General features: G+C 41.1%; 1 protein-coding gene across 1 annotated transcript in view; it reads right to left on the bottom strand.

The window, feature by feature from the left end:
• LCMT2 (leucine carboxyl methyltransferase 2) overlaps positions 1–21755 on the bottom strand; it is an 859935-nt gene that overhangs the window by 39564 nt on the left and 798616 nt on the right. Inside the window, exon 13 of the mRNA XM_044060683.1 lies at positions 17219–17354. Within this exon, the coding sequence (XP_043916618.1) occupies positions 17219–17354 (136 nt within the window). The remainder of the gene's footprint in view (positions 1–17218; positions 17355–21755) is intronic.

Below are 21755 nucleotides of genomic sequence, written 5' to 3'. Positions count from 1 at the left end.
TGTGTGTGTGTGATTGTGCGGTCTCGGAGTTAGAATATATAAGTAGGGCGGGTGTGGGGGGCACAGGTGGGCGAAGCCCCCCTGCTTGTTTCTAGTGTGCAGGTTAGTTTTGTTTGTGTGTGTGGGGGGGGGGCAGTTGTGTGTATGTGAGTGTGTGCATGCAAGTGTCGGGATTTTGAATTTCGTGGTTATGGGCATTCGGGATTGTGGTGTTTCAACTTTATTATCTTGATATTCTGAAATTAGGTATTTCAGAATTTTGAGATTATAAAGTGAACCCAGATATATATATATATACATATATATATATATATATATATATATATATATATATATATATATATATATATATATATATATATATATATATATATGCAGAAATAATAGCACACTCACACAGGAAAAAAGCCCTTTAACTTAAACGAGCTGGCTTCGGTAAAAGGTCAAAACTAGTTCACTCAACAGTAATTAACTAATGCACACAGGAAAGATATTTTAAATGGAATGGGTTAGAAAAACCCTCTAAGCTAAACATCTCAGATGTAATTAACAATCAACTATTTATGCTCCAAACTTAACAGCTCAAAAAACAATGAGCCTAAAGAACTGCTATTTAAAAAACACACACACACAGAGAAAGCCGGGATAGGGACGGAATTTTAGGCCTTGAGATAAACGATGGGCTCAGTAAAAACAGTAAGGTAACGGACACAGTCTAAAACTGTGAAAACAGATCAAACAATTAAACTAAGGTAAACTACCAAGTATTTTAATCAAAAGGAAAGGAATTACAAATGTTTAAGGTATAAACAGTTAAAGGTAAAACTTAACCAGAGCCAGTTGTGAAGCACCCAATCTTATTTAGCAGCAAATGAGATCTGGGAAATTTCCTAGAGCATCATGGGATAGGGAGTAAGCCACAAGCTAGTTGGAGACCTTGAGCTTTGGTAAACGGCCGAGTCAGAACTGAGGATTGGTTCCGAACCCAATAGTACAGAATGAAGGCAAGACATGACAACATCACATTATATGTTTTTGGGAGTATAATGTGTTGGCAGCAATACTAGGGAAACAAATGGCTGTAACTAAGGAAATTATTCTTTTGAGCTGGGACACATGATCTTAATTGCTTAGACACAGTTAAGTTTAATTTTGTTTGGCAGTCATAAAAGCAATTACTAGAAGATGGAAGCCAAAGACTAAACCAACCTCAGTTTGAAGTAATAGATATTATAAAAGAACTGGAAGAAGGATCTCTAGAAAAGGGAAGGAACAAATTATACCAAAATAAATAGAAATTGTGGAAACAATACATGCAATAAAATGTTCAGGGGCAGGAGTGAGGTTTAAGGGAAGGCAGATATTCAGCAATTTATGTAATATTGGACTGGCGATAGTTACAACGAAGAGATATGTGATGTATAATGTATGTAACTGGAAAAAATGTTAAAATGGTTGGGCTACCAAGATGGCGGCACATTGAGTAACAGCTTAATTCTATCTCTCCCAGTAAGAAAACAGAAACTTAGTGGAAAAAAAACAGTGGACTTGTACTTCTGAGTACATTTCTGTAACTGGTTAGTAACTGCAATGCCTGGATGCCAAGAAAAAAAGTAATACAGAGGACGTGAATGAAAATCAGCTTCAAAAGGTGAGGAAACACTGACTGGGAAAAGTACTGCAGCTGTTCAGCAAAATGCAGTGCAAGCTCCAGGCATGACTTCCAGTAACCTAGAGGAAAGTACAAGACACCTGCACATAGACCTGATTAAAATTCAGATGAAGTGATAAAACTGCAAAAATCACAGGGTGAAATGAAGAAAAGGCTGGCTGAATATGAGACTGCAGAAGAAGAGATGTTTCAAAAAATATCAGAATTAGAGGACAGAACATGCAGGGAAAACCTGGGATTTTCTGATGTACCAGAGAAGCTGGAAGAAACAAACAGTATTAAATTTATGAAAGCACAAATAAGCAACTGGACTGGTATTCCACAGCAGGAGTTGTTAACTGAAAGGGCACATCATGTGCATGCACCAAGCCTGGCTAAGAGAAAGCAACCTAGATCTTTAATAGTAAAGATGCAATTCTACCAGCAGAATGAGTTGATTCTGACAAATCTGTAGCAGAAGGTCAACGTAATAAAAGTGGTAGAAAGCAGAGTGTTTGTGGAGAACAATTACTCACTGTACATCAGGCAGAAGAGGAGGACATTTATGCCACTATTCAGGGAATGTTGAGAAGCAGGTGAGAAATTCAAACTGCTGTACCTAGCTATCTTCAAAATATTCTTCCCTGGAGGGATGAAATAATTTATTTTGAAGAAGTACATGGTAAGGAGTCTTATTAGCCGGTACACTGACACAGTTTCGCTGTGATTTTCTGGTAATAAAGACCACAGAGAGACTGTGCCATTGAAACCTTTTCCAGTGTTTCAATGGAAATTGCTTGAGAGAAGGAAAAAAACACAAAAATCAACTGTAAGAATCAAGAGTACACTGGAAATGAAGCAGAGACAGGATTTGAGTGATGGAGTTGTTTGTCTTTTCGGCTTTTCCCGGTTAGGTGTCACCACAGCGGAACTCCGGTTCGCTAATGATTGGCAGTGGATTTTTATGGTGTTGAGTTGCTAGCCAGATGCCCAACCTTCAACGAAGGCATGCCCATTCACGCATGTCTTTCGAACACCACTCGACTGCGGGGAGGACATGCAGACTTCACACAGAAGGCACTGCAGCTGAGAATCGAACAGAAGAACCTCTTGCTGTGAGGCAACAATGCTACCACTGCACCACCGCTGCTAGAGATGAACAGGAATAAAACTAGTACCGTGGAAACTCACAAATGTGGGATTACAAAGCAATAATTATATTCATGAAACATGACAGAAAAAGAAAATCTGGACTTTGCTAAACTTACAGGGGACTCTAAAGCATATGCCCTACTTCATGTCATTAATGTTCGGAAAAAGCACTTAGGAGAGGGGAAAAGAAGGGAGAAAGTTAACCAACAGTAAAACAAAATTTGTTCTTAATGGTACTATTTTATAGTGCATGATTTTCTTTGCATGTTATAAAGTAAAGTTTACTTTAAGTGTAATGGGGATACTACTGTAAACAGGTGCTCCTGTTTTTCTCTTTGCACAGGCTGTACCATGTGTCTTATCATGGATAACCTTTCTTTTAGGTTAGCTCAAGTTTGTAAGTATGGCTGTCAGTTTAAAAATGTGTTCCTATTAAGAGGGTAAAACTTCAATATTTCAAGATGTACATAGTTTTGTGTTAATAGGTTTTAGACAGACATTAGGATTTTTTTGTTTGAGGGCTTTCAATAAAAGAAAAAATTTTGTAAGATGTGACACTGGCACAAACGGATATGACAAGAAACAACTGTATAAAAGATCAACATGCCAAACAGTGTATGCATGTAACATAAAAGCTGGAACTAGACATTTTAACAAAAAAGCTGCTGTACATAAATGGTGAGAATAATAACATTTTAATACAATGATGTTTTCTGTAATGTCTTTAAATGTCAATGGTCTCAAAGATAAATACAAAAAAGAGAGTTGTGAACTGTATTAAAAAATGTAGAGTGCAAATAGCTATGCTACAGGAGGCAAGCTTGGAAAGAAATAAACGTGAATTTGATAAAGAAAGATTTTCAGGATGGTTATTAAGTGGAATACCTGGGACAAAGGAAAAAAAGGAGTACTTATATTAATTGCAAGAGGAGCTCCAATGGTGAAAGAAGAGGATAAAAAAAGATAATAATGACAGATTTGTAGTATGAAGGAGCTAGTGGCAAGGGAGGAGGATTACAGTGGCATATATTTATATTCTACCTAAAACTGCTATAACGGAGCCTAAAAAAATTCTGGGAGAAATAATCAGTTTTTAGCAAGGAATATTACTTATAGGTGGGGAATGCAATTTGATTTGCAACAGTGAAGATGTGTCTGGGGGCCCCATAAGGTAAAATATAACAAAGGAGGGTATATTTTTGAAGAAATATATGAAAATATTTGGCATGGAAGATGGGAATTCAGTACTAGGAGTTTGGAGTGAATTTAGATATTATTCCTGAAATACAAAAACTGGGCCAGGCTAGACAGAATTTACTTTTCACAGGAACATGTGCATTTAACTGAAGATCTTGATATGCACCCAATAACTATTTCAAATCATGTGCCAACAATAACTAAAATAAAAGAGTAATGAAATAAAAATGAGACACTAGTGCTTTCCCACCTGTCAAAAAGAGAGGAATTTAAGGAATGGGTGCTAGAAATTATTCAGGAGCTTTTAGAGAAAATAAAAATATAATTAGGGAGTGGGATAAAACTAAAGTGGAGTTTAAAAATAGGGTGAAAATAAAAGAAAGGGAGATCTGGTTAAGAAGTAACAAGAATTATTTACAGGGGGTGACAAATGTTAAAGTATTGCAAAACAGGGGTAATATTACAGAACAAGAAGAGGAGCAACTGCAGAATGCTAAACAGAAAATAAGGGATTACCTCAATAATATGTATGAGTTTAGAAAGAGTACTGTTAAGCAACTGTTTTTTGATAATAACTCTAAAGCACAAAAACTTTTAGCATAACTCAGGTAACAGAAAGTAAAAAGGGCTGTTGCCAAGCTTAGAAAGCCGATAACAAAAGATCCTGTAGAAGTATTAGAAATATTTCAGAGATTCTTTGAAAGTCTGTATAAAGCAAAGAAATATGGAAATCAAGAAAAGGTACAATGGAAAGCTTTATGGAAGAATTAAATATGCCAAGGTTAAAGGAAGATGAGGCTCAATTACTATCAGGATAGGAGAATATGAGATAGAAATGGTGATGTATGACCAATCTACAGGAAAGTCCCCAGGAATAGATGGCATTCCTGTGGAACTTTGGAAGCTAGGAGGAAAAAACTGATAAACATCTGGAAGGTTTTGTTTAACAGTATTTTAAGAGGAGGAGAATTACCAACATCCTGGAGGAAAGCAGTGGTAGTTGCAACACCTAAAGAGATCAGATCCAGCTTCATACAGAGCCATTTCAATAGTAAACCATGATTATAAAGTATATCTAACAAAAGTGGCAAACGTGATGCCAGAATTGATAGATATGAATCAGTGTGGTTTTGTGGAAGGGTGGCAAACATTTGACAACATTAACAGATCACTGATGGTTCAGAGGGAAGCAGAATGTAAGAAAATACCACTGTTGGTGGGTCTTGATGCAGAGAAAACGTGACAGAGTAAGCTGGGACTTTATGAGTAGGGCAATGGAAGCATTTGCATTGCCTGATAAAATTATAAGGTTGATTAGAGGATATATGAGGGACTGAAGGCTAAAATTAAAGTGGGTATGCTCCTCTCTGATAATTTCTGCTTGAGCAGAAGAACCAGGCAGTGGTGTCCTCTTTCCCCTTTGTTATTTGCATTATAATTATAACCACTTACAAACAAAATAAAGGACTCAGAAATTCAAGGTTATAACTGGTATGGTAGTTAAAAAAAGCTGGCAGATGATATTATTTTCTACCTGATAAAACCAATAAAGGACATCACAGTTTTGTGAAACATTTTGAGACAGTTTCAGATCTTTTTTTGGGATACAAAATTAAAAAGGCAGTAGTGGTAAATTATGTATCCACACACAAATTTGATCAACAATATCCATATTTATGGAGAAATGATAAATGAAGTATTTAGCAGTATGGATTAAAATTATTCTGGTGTGGCAGCTAAGGATATGTGGGAAGACACTAAACCAAAGCTAATACAAAAACTGAGATGGATATTGATAGTAAGATGCAAACAGTTAAAATGTTTTAGTCCCTTTAGTCTTATACACAGGTCAGGCATATTTTTATCAACCAGAGGAGCAATTGTGGATAGCAATTAATAAAGAGCTGAAGGATTTTACCTGGGAAGAGAAGATGGCAAGTGTCAATTGGATCAAAATGAATCTTCCAACAGAACAAGGCGGATTGGGATTACCCAATTTGAAGAGATATTTCAGAGCTATACAATTATGGCTCCTATACATAACATAGCTTAAGCAGAAACCTATAATTCAAAGTGGAAAGTGATGATGAAATGGGGGGGGGCTCTAGAAACAGTAGAAACAGGGACAGATTTGGATTTTGGATGCAAACCTTTAAGGAGAATAACAATAATCATACAGAATATTGTATTCATAAAGTAGCAGAAAATATTCTAAGAATTAAGCAAACATGGGAGTGGAGATGGCAGATTCTATGTATAGGGATGACTGCAATCAGGGATACAGACAATAGGCAAGAGGAAGCTGGAATTTATTGGAGAAAAGTGGCATAGGAACCAAGGTACTGGGAGCAAATAACTAGAGAGGGAAAGGTAAAAGAATGGGAAGATGTCTACAATTTATTCGAACTGCAGGTTAGAGATTGCCTTCCCTATCAAGGATTGATATCAGAGTGCGGATAAAAAAAAAGAAATAGTGGGTTCTAAATGAAAGACTAGCACTGATAAGAGTTTTTAGTAGAATCTAGAACAGATGCTGCTGTAAAGAAAGGAATAATTAGTAGAGCATATAAAATATTGTATGATAACTATAAGAATCAGTCAGAGGAGGTTAGAAAGTACTGGGAAGCGAGAATGGATAACCAATTCACAAAGAAACAATGGGGGGGGGTATACATTTGTCCCCCAAATATGCAACAATCTAGACTCTAGAAGATTTAGGATCCTTGCGTGGAAATGTTTACATAGATATTTTTATGTGCCAAGTAGACTCCAGAGAGTTTTTCCTCAGGTAGGCAGCAAATGGAGGTGTGATGGGGAAGAAAGAGGTAAATGATAACATATTTTCTGGGAGTGTAATGAGTTAGCAACTTTAAAGATTCCCTACAGACTACTCTATCAGAGATACTGGGTGAGTAAATTGGTATAAGTAGGTATATGATTTTTCCTGAGCTACGATACACAGCTGGAATTGCCTAGACATAGTAAGGCCTTGCTTAGTCTAATTATGGTGGCTGCCAAAAAAACAATTACTAAAAATGGAAATCAAAGTCTAAGCCAACTGTAGTATAAGTAGTAACTATAGTAACAGACCTAAAACAACTGGAATTGTGATCTTTTAGACAACGGTAGGAGAAAATTACATAGGAAAAAATGGGAACTGTGGGAACAATGTATACAGCGGAGGAATCTGTGGGCAGCAAAACAAAAGGAGGTGGAGTTGCAATATATATATATATATATATATATATATATATATATATATATATATATATATATACATGACACACACACCTCTATGCTGGTCAAACAGTATGATGCACAGAAAATACTCCAGGTGCAGTTAACAATTGACAAGACCCCTATTCAAATCATAGCTAGCTACAGGCCTCCAACTCTGACTCAAGATGCCCACTCCACCTATCTGGACCTGTTCGAATCTATCAAGATTCAACCATTTACGCTGATCTTGGCTGACTTTAACTATCCAACCACAGATCAGAAGAAATACTTATGCCAAAACACAAATGCCTGGAGATTCCTTGATTTCATCAATGCAAATGCCTTGGACCAGTTGATGGACACTCCCACAAGAGGTGAAAACATCTTGGACTTGGTATTATCCAACATGAGTAATCACTGCAGCAGCCCTACAGTGTCATCAGCCCTGGTAAGATACGACCACAAAACAGTCACTTTCGAAGTCACCATCTCCCCCGACCCCCCCCCCCCCCCAGTAGTTAGGGTCAAACAAAAAAACTCTCCAAAGCTGATTACAACCTCCTGAAGGAAGGTATAAACAGATTCACAGCCCCCTCCCCCCCACAGAAACTGGCACATATGTCCAAACCTACACCAAAGTACTATCTGAGGATGTATATAGCTGCATGGAATCAGGAATACCGGACAGGACAAAATCCTCCACCTCAAGGATGAGTAAACCTGCCTGGTGGACATCCACAATAAACTCTATAATAAAAGGAAAAAAGGACCAAGAAGGAGCAGATGTCTAATTGGAAGCAATCTCTCCTTAGCCTGAACAAGTAAATAAGAGCACTAGTGAAATCCTCCAAACCAAAACTTCAAGTCCAAATTGGCCACATCTACTAAAGACAATCATAAGGCTTTCTTCACATATGCCCGCAATCTCAAGGGAAGCACCCAGATCTGCTCAGAACTGGTGGTCAAGGACACCACATAAACAAACCCTGTAGATATAACAAACCTGCTGGCAGATAGGTTCATTGAAAACTTCACTCCTCTGTCCCCCCATCAGTAAAACAGGACATCCCCCAGTACCTGCTCCCTTCCCCTTATCTCTAGGGAGCAAGTCATCACTGCCCTCTCAAAGGCAAAAAATACAGTATGGGACCTGATAACATCCCAGGCTGCATCCTACATGAACTCAGGCAGGAACTTGCACCACCATTAGGCACCCTATAACCAAAGCCTGAGTACAGGCTTCGTCACAGCCAAGTGGAGGACATCTACTGTCATCCCTTTTTCACAAAAGTGGAGCATCCACCGATCTAAGAAATTATAGACCCATCAGCCTAACTAGCCTGATCTGCAAGGCCATGGAGTGGATTATCATGGACTTCATTAACAAGGACATTTGCAACCTCTAGACACTTGATCCCACACAGTTTGTTTTTTGTCAAGGGGAGGTCATGCCTGTTAAATCTGGATGACTTCTTTGAGAGAATCACCAAGGCCATAGATAAGAGGAAGATGGTGTACATCGCTTACCTTGACATGGCCAAGGCCTTCAACACTATTCCCCACTCAGGTATAACAGCTAAACTCTCTTAACTACGCATTAATCCATATGTTACCAGATGGGTAGCAAACCGGCTCAGTAATAGAACCCACCTAGTCAAAATAGGGGAAGCCACTTCAAGCAGTAAACCCATAAGAAGCGGTGTACCCCAGGGATCTGTCTTGGGGCCTCTGCTGTTTGGGATATACTTCTCAGAGATGCAGGCCAAATCTAGTGGGCTATGGCTGACCAAGTTTGCAGATGACTTTAAGCTGGGTGTTGTCTTCAATTCCCCTAGTGATGTGGACATCCTCCAGGAGGGTCTGACCCAAACAAATGTCTGGTGCCAGAAACATGGCCTCAAACTGAATTCCAAAAATTGCATCATCATCCCTTTTGGGGAGAATGATGTCCCCACAAATTATCACACTGATAATGAGGCACTAAGTACACAATGAGTTGTGAGGGGACCTGGGAACCCAGGTTGATAGCAAACTGACTTTTGCCCACCATATTGCCTCCATTGTACAGAAAGCTTTCTACAAGGCCCACCTCATTAGTAAGGGTATCTCATCCATGGACAAGGTGGTCATAACATCCCTGTATTCTTCCCTTATAAGATCGATAATTGAATACAATGACTCTTTCGGCATGTACCTCACAAAACACATGCAGCAGCTGAAGAGACCACAGCGATTCCTCACCCAGAGAATCCATGGCCTCAAACATCTACCCTTCACAGATAGGCTAAAAGCCATGTCCCTCTAACTCAATCTCTTACAGACTCCTCAGAGGTGACTTCTGTCTGGCATACAAAGCAATCTCCGACCCTGCCCTAATGGGACTGTTGCATATCCGCAAGTCAAGCTCCACTTGATTAACCCGCATGCGAGACCTCAACCTGGTCTGTGACATCAATAGGACTTGTTGGCAGGACAGATTTGAGTCCCACAGACTCCCCCTTTTGTGAAATAGACTATCTCTCCATGTAAAGCAGAGTAACTCATTAAACCTTTTTAAGTGCAACCTGGATAACTGGATGGGGAATAGAAAAGAGACGCCTGGGATTCCACCTATGTCCCTGCTGGACAGTGGCATAGGGTGCTGACTTGTTGGAGCATGGGCTAAATTCTTGGCTAGGCTTGTAAGGGCCTCATAGCCAATAGCCTAGTAACTTCCTATGATTCTAAAAGATTGTAGGATTTGAATGAGCTATGTAATGTCTGACTGACAATGACTGGGTAGATTACAAGTGATGTATAATGTTTGCAATGAAAATTATGTCAACATGGTTTGTGATGTAACACGCTTGCAACTAAGATATGTCAGCATGGTTTGTTTTCATTTATATAAATGTATGATTGCCTATGTCATAAGTGATAATTTAATAAAGATGTTTCTTGTTTAAAAATTGTTAAAATGGTTTTATTTTCAGGATAACTTCACTAATGACCTTGCCTTACAGAGTGAAGATGCAGGATGTTTAAATATACCCTGATGAAGAATGATGGTGTAGCCAGGAACAAGTTTTGTATTCAATTGAGTAAAAATTTTTTTCCGAGTCTTCTCAAACATTGTGGCTAAGGACAGAATATTTCTACTCAGTCTCTACTAAAGTACAGCACTTAGCTCTGTGCATAACTAGCTAGGAATACTCCTCTGAAAAAAAGAAGTTATGTCTTACCATAACGTTCCATCTGTGTTGTAGATCTTCATTCATTCATTACTGATAGGACTTCGGTTCCATCCTCAGAACTGACACGGCCGGTACCAAGCTCATGCCAGCCAAAAACTCTCACTAAGACCTATCCAGAATGTCCCTCTTATAGTCTCTTCAGATCGAGTTTGCCCACCCTTATATTATAAAGAGATTAATAATGATAGTAGGAGGCTCTGTCTGAGCAGATACCTTGACTAATAAGGAAGTCCATGCAGGGGGAAGAAGGGCAGGAAGTAATGAATGAATGAAGATCTACAACACAGAAAACATTATTGTAAGATATAACTTCTTTATCTGATGTTGTAAATCTTCATTCATTCCTTACTAATAGGACAGAGTCTCTAGCTACTTTTAGTCCTATGTGGCCCTAAGGAAGGATATTCCTGAGCACCACAGAACCAAAAGATGCTCTTCCACTGGAGGCCAAATCCAATTTGTAATGAATGATAAAGGTATGTGGTCTTGTCCAAGTGGCTGCTGCGCAGATATCATCCATAGAAGCTCTGGCCACTGAGGTTGCTATCGATCTAGTTGAGTGAGCCTTTATTTTGGAATGCAAGGACATTTTGTTTTGTTGGTAGATGAAAGTAATGGTGTTTCTGAGTCAAGAATATAAGGTCATTTTGGAAACAGGCTTACCCATCCTGGGTCCTGCAAATGCTATAAACAACTGATCCATTTTCTTGAGAGATTTTGTTCTGTCCAAGTAAAAACGAAGTTGCCTATGAACATCAAGTGTATGTAGAAGGTACTCCTCTTTATTTGAATGATGGGAAAAGAAAACCGGTAGGTCAATTGATTGGTTGATGGAAAAAACAGAAATGACCTTGGGCAAAAAGGAAGGATTAGTATGGAGAGAAACTATTCCCTTGTGGAAAATCAAGTATGGTCTCTTGACACTCAAGGCCTGCAACTCAGAAACGCTTCTCGCTGAGGTAAGGGCTACTAGGAGTAGGGTTTTCCAGGACAAATATTTTATATAAGCCTGGAAAGGAGGACTTGTTAATGACTGAAGCACTAATGTCAAGTCCCATGGTTCTGTAGAGGGCTTGACAGGAGGTTTAATATGTAATACTCCTTTCATGAAGGTTTTGCACAGTCAGTGTGACATAACTGATAAATTGTCGATTCCATTGTGAAAATTTGCAATAGCTGCTAAATGTACTGTAATTGTCAATGTTGAAGCTCCAGCGTGTAACAGGGTAGTGAGATATTCTAGGATCTTCTGAATAGGCATAGAGAAGGGATCTATGTTTTGTTCTTTGGCCCATATAGAGAACCTAGTCCACTTACTGAAATACATTTTTCTGGTGGATGGTTTGTGCGAAGCCAGGAGGATCTCGCAAACAGGGGATGAAATATCAAGTAGCCTGGCAATCACTGGAAGTGGACAAAATAAGCTGTGAGCTTGAGGCTGTGGAGATTGGGGTGAATCAATCCCTGAGGTTGAGTCAGAAGTCCTTGAGATTGATCCAGGATCCATGGGCTGTGGATCAGGTGAGGTCACAGGAATGGGAACCAAACTTGACTGGGCCAGTAAGGGGCAATGAGGATCACTTTGCTTCTCAACTTTTGAGCTTTCTGTAGAAATTTTGGGATGAGGGGAAATGGGGGAAAGATGTACAGTAGACCTGGGGGCCAATTGTGCATCAGAGCATCCCTCGGTGACTCACCATGAGGGGGGATCAGGGCAAAGTAGTCTCTACATTTGTTGTTTAGGGGTGAAGCAAACAGGTTGCAGCAAGGCCTGCCCCAGTGACGGAAGATTTGAGTCGCTATAATCGGGTCGAGGGACGACTAGTGAGGCAGCAAAAAGTTCCTGCTCAGACTGTCTGCAATAAGACTGGAGCTCCCGGGAATGTGCTTTGCTATGAGAAAGCAGTTGGAAGTCATCGCCCAATGCCATATTCTCATGGCTTCCTGACATAGGGGGTAAGATCTGGCTCTGCCTTGTTTGTTAATGTACCAAACGACTGACATGTAGTCCGATTGTATTGCAATATTCCCGGAAGGAAGGGATGTGTGGAACGCTTGCAACGATAACAGAACAGCACTCAGTTCCAGGATATTTATGTGCAAATTGGCCTCTATGAGGGACCAAGTGCCTTGGACCGTCCTTCCCTGGATATGCCCCCCCCCAATGGAAGTGTCCATGGTCACCATGGCCTTGGGCTGGGGAAGACAGAATGGTCAACACCAAAGATTTGTTTCTGGCTTCATCCATCATAGCATTTCTTCCTTGCAAAGGTTTGTAAGGCATATCATGTGGTCGAGTGGGTTGGTTATGCGCGACCATTGCGATGAAAGGAGCCACTGTAATAGTCTCATGTGCAATCTTGCCATTGGTACAAAGGTAATGGTCGTTGCCATAGAGCCTAATAGTTGTAATACTAGGCGTGCTGGTACAAATGTCTGTGAAAGGAGAACATGAATCTGATGTCTTATTTTTGAAAGCCTGTGAGGAGGAAGGGAAGCTTGACAGGACATTGTGTCGAAGATCGCTCCAATGAATTCCAGTGTTCTTGTGGGAGACATGTTTGATTTTTCCATACTGATCGTGATACCTAGGCGAAGAGCAAGGCCATGAGTGTAAGAGAGATTGAGAATGAGAAGGTTCCTGGTCGTGGCGGGTGAGGAGCCAGTCATCTAGATATGGAAACACCCGCAATCCTTGTAGTTGGAGATGAGCTACTACGACTGCCATACATTTGGTAAACACTCTGGGAACTGTTGAGAGACCAAAAGGCAGTACCCTGAACTGGTAGTGATTGGCTCCCAGCCAGAAGCAAAGAAATCTCCGGGAGTGTTTGTCCATCTTTATGTGATAATACACGTCCTGAAGGTCTATAGAGCACATCCAGTTGTCCTTCCCCAGAAAGGGGAGAATGGACTGCACTGATTCCGGACTGATCATCCAGAATTTTTGAGGTTTGATGGAATTGTTTAGTAGGCTGAGATCCAGGATTGGTCTCCAGTCCCCTGTCTTTTTTGGCACTAAAAAGAATGAGTAAAAACTGGATCCTATTTGGTCTGGTGGGACTGGTTGGATGACTCTTTTTCTTAGCAGCTTTTCGATTTCTAAGGCTGCAGCATCCCTCTGACTGGATGGAACGTTGGGGATTCGTTTTACGGGTCTGGGAGCGAGATCGAATGGGATATGATAGCCTCTGGATATTATTCTCTGCACCCATGAATCCGTTGTTATGAGTTGCCAGGCTTGTAGATCCAGAGAGAATCATCCCCAGATTGCTTCCAGAAGGAAGCAATCGGGCTGCTGCTCAGGAGAGCTGGAAGGGTCGGCCAGAGAACAAATTCCTAGTGCCCTGGTTGTGCAGACCCCCTCTGCCCCAAAAGGGACGTCTTCCGGATGAGTTGCCCCCCTCTGCCCCAGGGGGATTGCTCGTATTGAATGTCACGAAAAGATCCTTGGGACTTCTTGAACCAAAATTTTCCTCCCCTCTAATTCCTGGAGTAGGATCTCTAGGGGGGTGGAGAAACGTATGCCCACGGCAGACAAGGTCTTTCAGTCTTTCTCACTGCGTGATAGCATGTCTCTTACTTTGGGACCAAAGAGGGAAAATTTGTCAACAGGCGCATTGACAAAGGAAGATCTGAAAGGGTCCGCAAAGTCACAGAAATGCATCCAAGCATGCCGTCTCATGAGAATGCCCGATGCGGCTGCTCGAGCTGCTCCCTCAGTAGTGTGAGAAATTAAGTGCATCGAGGAGTTTGAGATGGATTCTATGGTAGCTAGCTGGGAGGCAACAGTATCACTCACCTCCTCAGGAAGTACCCCCACCAAAGAGGCAGACATTTCTGAGATCAGGCCACTCTGGAGGCAAGTAAAGTGTGCCAGGTAATTCAGGGACCGAATGGCAAAGGTCGCTGAAGCAAAGGTCCGCTTCCCTAGTCTGTCCAAAGCCTGAGACTCCCTGTTCGGGGGAATCGGGGGATGAACAGTGGAACTATCTTCTGCCAGTTCCCTCTTAGTGGCCGCCGCCATGACCATGGACTCTACTACTAGCTGTCTGGACCAGTTGGAGTTGGTCTTCAGGTGTGGACAAAATTTTATCGGGCCTCCGGGGGACAGGTTCCATGTTGTCAGGAGCCTTCCAGTCATGCTGCACAATAAGCCTAATGAGCTTATCTGCAGGTGGGGTCAACCCAGGAAGTAGATGCAAGAACATTGCCTCCATTGAAGAAGGGTTGGAGGATTTCCAATCTCCCCTCTGCTTAAGGATCTTGAGAATGTCTCCAAATGAGATGTCTTCCGGGGGAGACTGTGGGGACCCTTCTCCCTCATCATAATCAATGTCTTTGGTAATGGATTCCTCAGGGGAATCGAGATGCTTCCTCTTGCAAAGTGTCTTCAGTGGTGGCTCCCCAGTGGGGTCTTCTGAGGAAGACTCCAGAGAAAGGGTTCCCTTCAAGGGAAGGTCTTGCAGCTCCCATGCCAGAGATCCCAGAGTAGGAGGTTGGGACAGCTGCATGCTAGAGGGGGGTTCTGGTTGAGATGCCAATGGTGCCAACTGTGAGATTGTTGAAGCAAGGACCTTCTCCATCACCTGGAAAGCAGGCCCGCCTGAAGAGGGATGGGAGCCTGGAACCGAGAAGGACAACCTCAGAACTGGGGTCAAACCCCACCCCGACAAGCCCACCTCCAAGTGAGGAGCTCAAAGAGGACCGGTAGCTGCCGGGAAAGCCACAACCATTGACGGCGCCATGGAAACAAATCAGCGCCGAACTAGGTGTCATGGTGCCGACAGCCCAATCACTGCTCCAAGGGTGCATCAGTTCTGAAGGAACCATGGTACCAAGAGTTATCGGTTCCGACATGGAAGCCTCTGCTGTCAGAGCAGAGACAGAGTGCACCGGGATGGACATCGGTACCGAAATCTACGAAACCTGGGAGGAGGTCAGAGGAGGACGAACAGGTGAATATGCCAGGAAAACTTCCGTTCCAAGAGGGAGGGAAAACCTAGTCGAGGTCAGTAAGCCTCTAGCTGCCAAAAGCTGGTCCACAACCCTCATTACATCTTGTTCCGAAAGACTCCTGGTGGATCTGAAGGAAGTTGCCAATGGAGATTCTGGTCTTTCAATAAATGGGCTGAATTGTTGTCCCAAAAATGGGTCATAAGATGGGGAGTAACTTGTCCTGGCAAGGTGCTCAATTTTTGGAACCACAGGTGTCATCATAGGTGGAGCCGTGTAAGTCATCGGTACTGTGGCTGGGATGGTACCGATGCTGGTACAGAAGTAGGAGCCTGTGTCAAGATCAAAGTCAGCACCGAGGAAGAAGACAGAGACCCTGGTGCCAAAGCTGTCTGCACCAACAGCGGGGAAGAAGTGTGGTGTCGTCTCGGTTCTGAAGAGGACGGAGATGTCGACACAGAGTGACTCTGTTTTTCCTTATATTTTTTAACATCCTTTTGCTTAGGAGGTGGTGAGACCTCCATCTGAGAGAGAGCCTCCGAGAAGGGTGTTTTTAACATACCCTTAAAAATGAGTTTGTTCTTATGTTCAGCTAACGCACGGTTGCTGAAACTAGAGCAAATATCACAAGACACGTTAATATGTTAAATGCCCAAACAATAAACACACCGGGCATGACCATCAGAGTTGGGCATCTTATGCCTGCACTTATCACACTTCTTGAAACATAGTTTTGCTTTATCAGACATTATGAAAAACCACACAAACACTGTAGTCCTAAATCACAACTATAACCACCAAAAAACACAAAAAGGTTTTTTTTTTTTTTTTTTTTAAACAGAAGGAAGGAGTACCAACAATGGTACTAAGAAATATCAAAAAGTGGTAAGGGAAGGGGCCTACCAAAGGTAAGGGAGAGGGACAGTACCAATGATGGTACACAAAGAACTACCGAAGGTAGAGGGTAGGGTTTAGTAAGAAAGTATAGAATTTAAAGACAAAAGAGATAACCTCAGAAAAAATAACTAAAGGAAAAGTAATTATAATCGATTAACCACAAAAACACCACACTTAGCTTGAGAGAAAGGCACGGCATGTCTAATGAGGAACGTGGCAAACGAGATCTGAAGAGACTATGAGAGGGGCATTGTGAGTAGGTCTTAGCAGAGAGTTTCTGGCTGGCGCGAGCTTGGTCCGAGGACGGAACCGAAGTCCTATCAGTAAGGAATGAAAGAATATTTACAACATCAGATTGTTTGTTATAGTTGTTAAAGGACAACAGCCAGCAATTATGTATATCTTTACTAAGAACATGGGGAAACATCTGTAGAAATGAGTATTTTTTTCTAAATACAAAAAATGTTGAGGAGACGACAATATGAGATTGTGGGCACAAAATGAAATATTCTAGGTACATTTGAGTGACTCATATCTAATTCACAGAGTCATATTCTGGTCCTGACAAGCATTATACAGTTAGACACTGCTTACAAATTATGCCACTAATGGGTAAATACATACAAATCTCTGTGTAACACACACATATATTTATATTTATATATATATATATATATATATATATATACATGTACATATATATATATATATATATATATATCTATACATATACATATATATATATATATATATATATATATATTTATTTATATATATATATATATATATATATATATATACACACATATACATATGAAACACACAAACTCACAGGTGTACATGCATGCAAACACCTTTTGGTCAGCAGACAATGCAAATGTTAAATGAAACCAATGATTAAATTTGTACTTACTACACTGAGCTGGTAATTTTGACTTTCTCCTGTTTTCAGGTCAATCACAGTAACTCCTGGAACTGGATCTGAATGAATCCAAACTCCACCCACCAGCAGAAGTTTATCGTCAATGACATGGGCTGTGTGTGAATACCTGAAATAAGGATGTCTGACATGTGAAACACACACATTAAAGACTTACTGTTTACTATCAAATGCATGACAGAATTAAGAGGAACAACAAAGAAAAATCTGCATGCTTCAATGGGTTTAATATAAACCATTAGGAAGAACTAGAGAACAGACCTGCCATATTTGAAAACATCAGAGCAATACCTTTTGTCCTGCATATTTATTTACAAAATATGCACTGCTACTTTTTCACTGTTGTCATAGTAGTGACAGAACAGTAAATACTGTGCTTAATGCAAATGTTCATGCTAGAAGCATAGCTGGTTCAACCAGCATTCTGGGCCAGTAGAATGAACCAGTACCCCACCCCCCTCAGCTCTTAAGCCAATCACAAAGTTCTATGCTCTCCCATCTCCTTTAATGTAGTGGGGGAAAAAAGAAAAAAACATGGATGTGCCTTCTACTAGCACACCAACCAAGTGACCAGATACATGGCAAGTCGCACCTCCCACCCCAACCATTCAGGTCCCATTTCTGTGTCTTGTCCCCAACCCTCCTTTAACTTGTTTTAATAAAAAAATCATCTTTTTAAACTGTAGCAAACTGCTTGTTACAAATGTAGCAAACAGTTGCTACAGTTTATACCCTGCCTGCATGCAGTGCTTTGGTGCTCATGTTTTAATTAAAAAAAAAATCTTTTTTTTAAACTGGCAAACTGTTGTGATCACTATGAGTCAGCCAAAGTCTAATCCGGGCTAATCAAATTCACTGAAAGATACACCCACCAAAACTGTGGGTGAAGTCAGTTTAACTATACATTTCTGTAGGATGTGGTCATGTGCTAAATTTTGCCCGAGAGGACACACTTGGGGCCATTTCCCCTCTTCTTGAAGTCCTTTTGCTATTTGTTGTTCACCTGACTTTTGTTGATCTGATTTGAAAGATTTTCTGAAAAATGGGTAGAACTAGAATGATAGTTTGTTTTATTTTGGCATTTGATTAAAGAAAAATCTGTTTCACTCTTTGCATTAACCTATTTCTTCTAAATATTTAAGAACCTTTGCTGAGGAATTTTCAAAAGGAACTCTTTTTCTAACAGCACAACGTTTGGGATTTGACATCCTCTGGGAAATTCTGAAGCCTGACCCAGGCATGCCTTTTCAAGACTGATCTTGCAGCAGCTGCCCAAGGCACAGCATTTACTGCATCACTACAGCACTTGAGTGAATGTTTTGTGACTTGTGATGCAGAAGGAACTAGGTTTGACAGGAAAGATTTAGTGCCTGAGGCAGGCAGGTTTGAAATAAGTTGCTGGATGTCTGAGAAAAATATAAAAGTACTTAACCATGTTGGTCTGTGAACTAGTTATCCTGAAGGCAATGGTTGAAGAAGCATATACTTTCTTTCTGTATAAATAAAATGCCGTTATCTTTTTTATTGAAGACAGGACTGGAAGAGGACAAAACGGTAGAATTCCTATATTTGCCCATGGAAATCAAGGCAGTCAGCTAAAGGTTTCCTGAAAAGATTTTGTAGGAATTGGGAATAGCCTATCAGGCTTCTTAAGCTAAGAATCTGGAGAAAAACAAGCTGAATTGAAGGTATTCTGCAAATCCCCTAAGTACTAAATGCATTGTCAGTAGTTTGGGAGAATTCAGAATCAGGGGGTCAGAGTAAAATTTCTCTGTCTCCAAAATCTCTTTTCTCTCCCATTTAAAAAAAATCTTTCATTTTCAAAATAGTTTCAGAAAATGAAATCTCTTCAAGGGGTCATTGAAACGATATTATTTGCCCTAACTCACAGTCATACTAGAAAGGAGAAGAGAGTTGTGAGGCTTGATCTAGGCCTTCCTCCTTTGACTCAGGAAGCATATATTCTTAGAGGATGAGGGAGACCATTTCTGTTTAGAACAAGAACTGGAGCAGAAAATTAGAAAGCACTGAACAGCCCTGGGCAAACTTGTACCAGTTGTCTTGAGAACCATTCAAGCTAGCTAGCTAGAAGTGAAGGGTTTGGGCAGTTTTTCAGATGATTTCTGGGTGTCTAAAGCTGACTAGTTTTGGAGTTGTTGGATGTCTGGATCCCTGTGAGATAGCCTATCTCTTCTCACACGTAACCTCGAGGTATAATGCTCCTCATCTTCAGTCAAAGTAAGTGGGGTTCTCTCTTCTTGGTTGATGTGTAAAGTACAGTTGTGTACCTACCATAAATGCAGATGTTCGAGTGTATTCACTGTTGCAGTCATTACTCTTGGGTTATCCTGCTGGCAGGCTACCCTCAGTCGGCCAGAATTCCAAAGTCTAGGTCCGGCGTCGGTTGCTGTCTCCTCTTCCCTGACAGTGCGCCAGGGGTATAAAAGATGCAGCCGATGCCATTTTCTTCAGTTTTTCTTGCCCCAGATGTCAGGTGCCCCAAATTGGTAGGCTGAAAAATATGCCAATAAGAAATGCATGCACAAAAATAACATTTCCTTCATCTACAAGCAAATACACCAAAAAGGTTGTATAGGATAGAGAAGTGCAGATAAGTCCCAGCAAAGAGAAGGGGAATGTTGGGTGGGTAACTTGGACTGCAACAGTGAATACACTCGAACATCTACATTTATGGTAGGTACACAACTGTACTATGTTCATCGTGTTTCACTGTTGCAGTCATTACTCTTGGGTTGAATCCCAAAGCTGAGGATGGGTGGCTGGGCTAAATAGGATTAGGAGAGGCTATGAGGCCCTGCAGAACTGCAGTGGCAAAGCCTGCTCTGGACTTAGAGTAGACAGGCAAGTGGTAGTGCTTTGTAAAGGTGTGCACTGAACTCCAAGTTGGAGCCTCTAAGATATCTTTGGTTGGTACTCCTCTGAGGAAGGCTGCTGCTCTGGTGGAATGAGGCCTAATGTCCTTAGGCACTAATTTGCCATGTTGAAAATAGCAGAAACGGATGCAATTGCCTATCCATTTAGAAATAGTCTGTTTTGAGATAGCCTTTCCTTGTGATCCTGTAGCATATGACACTAAAATTTGCTCAGTCTTTCTGAAGGCTTTAGTTCTGTCCAAGTAGAAGCGTAACTGCCTGTGTATGTCCAAAGAATGCAGAATTTTCTCATCCTTGTTCTGTGGATTTGGGTAAAAGGTAGGCAAGTGAATGGTTTGGCTGAGGGCCACAATGGAAACCACCTTAGGCATAAATGTAGGGTTTGTCCTCAGAGGAAACCCTGTCTGGATGAAAAATGATGAAAGGTTCCACAGCCATGAGTGCTTGTAACTTCGAGACTTGCCTTGCAGAGGTTATTGCTAGGAGCAGAGCTGTTTTTCAGGATAAGAATTTTATATCTGCTGTTGATGCTGGCTCGAAAGGAGGCAGTGTGAGTTTTTCCAAAACATAATTGAGGTCCCAGGCCGGAATTGGTGCTCTCCTTGGAGGCCTAATGTTTTTGTCCCCTCTGAGGTACTGCCTTATTAAAGGATGAGAAAAGATAGGTGGTTCCGTATTGTAATGGACTGAAATGGCAGAGGCATGAATCTTAATTAATGAGAAAGAAAGGCCTTTGTTCAGCATCTCAGTTAGGTACTGTAAAATCTGAGGTATATTTGGTACAGACGTGTCAATGCCTTGTTCCTGGTTCCAAGCACAGAATCTCTTCTATTTTTCTGCATAAGATTTTCTGGTACTGGGCCTCCTGGCCTCTAAGATAACATCCATAACAGCTTTTGAAAGAGGAGTGTTCTGAATGGCTACATTATCCGCCATGCTGCCAGATTTAAGGTTCTGAGTTGGCTGTGCAGGACCTGATCGTTTTGTTGGGTCAGCAAGTGAGAAGTTTGAGGCAATATCCATGCTGGACCTTGAGACAAGTTCTTTAGGATTGGGTACCAGTGCTGGCGTGGCCAGTCTGGTGCAATCAGTATCATTTTTGGCTTCTCTTGTCTGACCTTTAGGAGTACTCTGGGAAGGAGAGGCAGTTGTGGAAAAGCATATGCTGTTAGATTTTTCCAGCTGAATGATAGGGCGTCCACTTTCCATGCTTGCTTGTGATAAATCCTTGTGCAAAATCTCTGCAATTGACAGTTGTGAGGGGAGGCAAATAGATCTATGTCTGGGCATCCCCATTTCCTTATTATCATGTTGCAGACTTGTGGATCCAGTTTCCATTCATGGGGATCCATGAGGTTTCTGCTTAGTTCGTCTGCCAGAGTATTTGTTTTTCCTGGCAGGAATTGTGCTTGCAGGTGAACTTGAAAAGCCAATGCTGTGTCCCATAAGGTCATTGCTTGTCTGCAGAGGGGGTAGGAATGTGTACCTCTCTGCTTGTTTATGTACCACATGACCGTAGTGTTCTGTCTATCAGTAACTCTCCTGGATGAAGCAGGTCCTTGAAAGCTGTCAGGGCATTTTGAACAGCTAGCATCTCTTTTTGATTGATGTGAAGA

The sequence above is a fragment of the Protopterus annectens genome, chromosome 2.part0 (assembly GCF_019279795.1).
Source record: "Protopterus annectens isolate FY-2018-M chromosome 2.part0, PAN1.0, whole genome shotgun sequence".
Lineage (NCBI taxonomy): Eukaryota > Metazoa > Chordata > Ceratodontiformes > Protopteridae > Protopterus > Protopterus annectens.
Note: the sequence above shows the minus strand (reverse complement) of the source record. Positions and strands in the feature narration are given on the sequence as shown.